Source organism: Malurus melanocephalus, unplaced genomic scaffold, assembly GCF_030028575.1.
Source record: "Malurus melanocephalus ecotype Western Australia unplaced genomic scaffold, MMel_1.1 scaffold_1381, whole genome shotgun sequence".
Taxonomy (NCBI): domain Eukaryota; kingdom Metazoa; phylum Chordata; class Aves; order Passeriformes; family Maluridae; genus Malurus; species Malurus melanocephalus.
Genome location: NW_026624613.1, coordinates 3,350 through 5,891, shown reverse-complemented (window position 1 = coordinate 5,891; position 2,542 = coordinate 3,350). Strand labels below are relative to the sequence as shown.

Sequence of the window (2,542 nt, the reverse complement as noted above, 5' to 3'; positions counted from 1 at the left end):
CTGTCAAATCCAAGAAATTCATTCTCCTGCTCCAGTGAAGAACCCACTGAACACCTGTTGAATCTGAAGATTTATTCTTTTGCTCCACTGAGAAACACTGAAAACCCCCAAAATCCAACAGATTGATTTCTTCTGCTCTGTATCTGGATGACCCAGGCGCCTGTGAAGGCCACGATGACCACACCCCTGTGTGTCCCCATGTCCCCCTGTGTCCACTCTGTCCAGGTGAGCTCACCTGGGTGATGCAGACCTGGTCGAGGCCATGATGACCATCCCTGTGTCCCCATGTCCACACTGTCCAGGTGAGGTCACCTGGGTGATTTTCCCCCCCAGTGAAGGCCACAATGACCACATCCCCTGTGTCCATACTGTCCTGGGTGATGCACGCCCCAGTGAAGGCCATGATGACCATCCCCATGTCCCCCTTTGTCCACTCTGTCCAGGTGAGCTCACCTGGATGATTTCCCCCCAGTGAAGGTCACAACGACCATCCCCATATCCCCATGTTCATACTGTCCATTTTCCACTCGGTGAAGGACACGATGACCACACCCCCTGTGTCCATACTGTCCTGGGTGATGCATGCACCGGTGAAGGCCACGATGACCACACCCCTGTGTGTCCCCATGTCCCCCTGTGTCTACTCTGTCCAGGTGAGCTCACCTGGGTGATGCAGGTGCCCGTGAAGGCCATGATGACCACACCCCTGTGTCCCTGTGTCCCCATGTCCACACTGTCCAGGTGAGCTCACCTGGGTGATTTTCCCCCCCAGTGAAGGCCACAATGACCATCCCCATGTCCCCCTGTGTCCACTGTGTCCAGCTGAGCTCACCTGGGTGATGCAGACCTGGTCAAGGCCATGATGACCATCCCTGTGTCCCCATGTCCACACTGTCCAGGTGAGCTCACCTGGGTGATGCAGGCCCCGACGAAGACCACAATGACCACACCCCTGTCCATCCTGTCCTCAGTGATACAGGCCCCTCTGAAGGCCACAATGACCACCCCTGTGTCTCCCTGTGTCCACACTGTCCAGGTGAGCTCACCTGGGTGATTTTCCACCCGGTGAAGGCCATGATGACCACACCCCCTGTGTCCTGGGTGACGCACGCCCGGGTGAAGGCCACGATGACCATCCCCATGTCTCCCTTTGTCCACTCTGTCCAGGTGAGCTCACCTGGGTGATGCACACCCCGGTGAAGGCCATGATGACCACCCCTATGTCCCCCTGTGTCCACACTGTCCAGGTGAAGTCACCTGTGTGACGCAGGCCCCTCTGAAGGCCACGATGACCATCCCTGTGTCCCCATGTCCCCCTTTGTCCAGGTGAGCTCACCTGAGTGATTTTCCCCCCAGTGAAGGCCACGATGACCACTCCGATGTCCCCCCTGTCCATATTGTCCTGGATGACACAGGCACCCGTGAAGGCCACGATGACCATCCCCATGTCCCCCTTTGTCCAGGTGAGCTCACCTGAGTGATTTTCCCCCCAGTGAAGGCCACAATGACCACTCCGATGTCCCCCCTGTCCATATTGTCCTGGGTGACACAGGCACCCGTGAAGGCCACGATGACCATCCCCTGTCCACACTGTCCAGGTGAGGTCACCTGGGTGATTTTCCACCCGGTGAAAGCCATGATGACCACACCCCCTGTGTCCATACTGTCCTGGGTGATGCACGCCCTGGTGAAGGCCACAATGACCATCCCCATGTCCCCCTGTGTCCACTCTGTCCAGGTGAGCTCACCTGGGTGATGCAGACCTGGTCAAGGCCATGATGACCATCCCTGTGTCCCCATGTCCACACTGTCCAGGTGAGGTCACCTGGGTGATTTTCCCCCTCAGTGAAGGCCACGATGACCACACCCCTGTCCGTACTGTCCTGGGTGACGCAGGCCCCGGTGAAGGCCACGATGACCATCCCCATGTCCCCCTGTGTCCACTCTGTCCAGGTGAGCTCACCTGGATGATTTCCCCCCAGTGAAGGCCACAATGGCCATCCCCATATCCCCATGTTCATACTGTCCAGGTGAGCTCACCTGGGTCATTTCCCCCACGATGACCACCCCTATGTCCACTCTGTCCAGGTGAGCTCACCTGGGTGATGCACGCCCCGGTGAAGGCCACGATGACCACCCCTGTGTGTCTCCCTGTGTCCACACTGTCCAGGTGGGGTCACCGGTGTGACGCAGGCCTCTCTGAAAGCCACAATGACCACCCCTGTGTCCCCATGTCCACACTGTCCAGGTGAGGTCACATGGGTAATTTCCCCCTCAGTGAAGGCCATGATGACCACCCCGTGTCCATCCTGTCCTGAGTGACGCAGGCCCCTCTGAAGGCCACAATGACCATCCCCATGTCCCCCTGTGTCCACACTGTCCAGGTGAGCTCACCTGGGGGATGCAGACCTGGTCAAGGCCACGATGACCATCCCTGTGTCCCCATGTCCATACTGTCCAGGTGAGCTCAACTGAATGATTTCCCCCCAGTGAAGACCACAATGACCACACTCCCTGTGTCCATACTGTCCTGGGTGATGCA

At 58.1% G+C, this 2,542-nt stretch overlaps 1 protein-coding gene across 1 annotated transcript in view; it reads right to left on the bottom strand.

Moving 5' to 3' along the window:
- Positions 1-1,713, bottom strand: part of LOC130586887 (plasma membrane calcium-transporting ATPase 1-like) — a 19,233-nt gene extending 17,520 nt beyond the window's left edge. Inside the window, exons 1-5 of the mRNA XM_057387804.1 lie at positions 1,474-1,713; positions 1,337-1,402; positions 1,178-1,228; positions 910-1,017; positions 664-714 (exon numbers count right to left, since the gene is read on the bottom strand). Coding sequence (XP_057243787.1) covers positions 664-714; positions 910-1,017; positions 1,178-1,228; positions 1,337-1,402; positions 1,474-1,713 — 516 coding nt within the window. The remainder of the gene's footprint in view (positions 1-663; positions 715-909; positions 1,018-1,177; positions 1,229-1,336; positions 1,403-1,473) is intronic.
- Between the last annotated feature and the right edge of the window lie 829 nt (positions 1,714-2,542).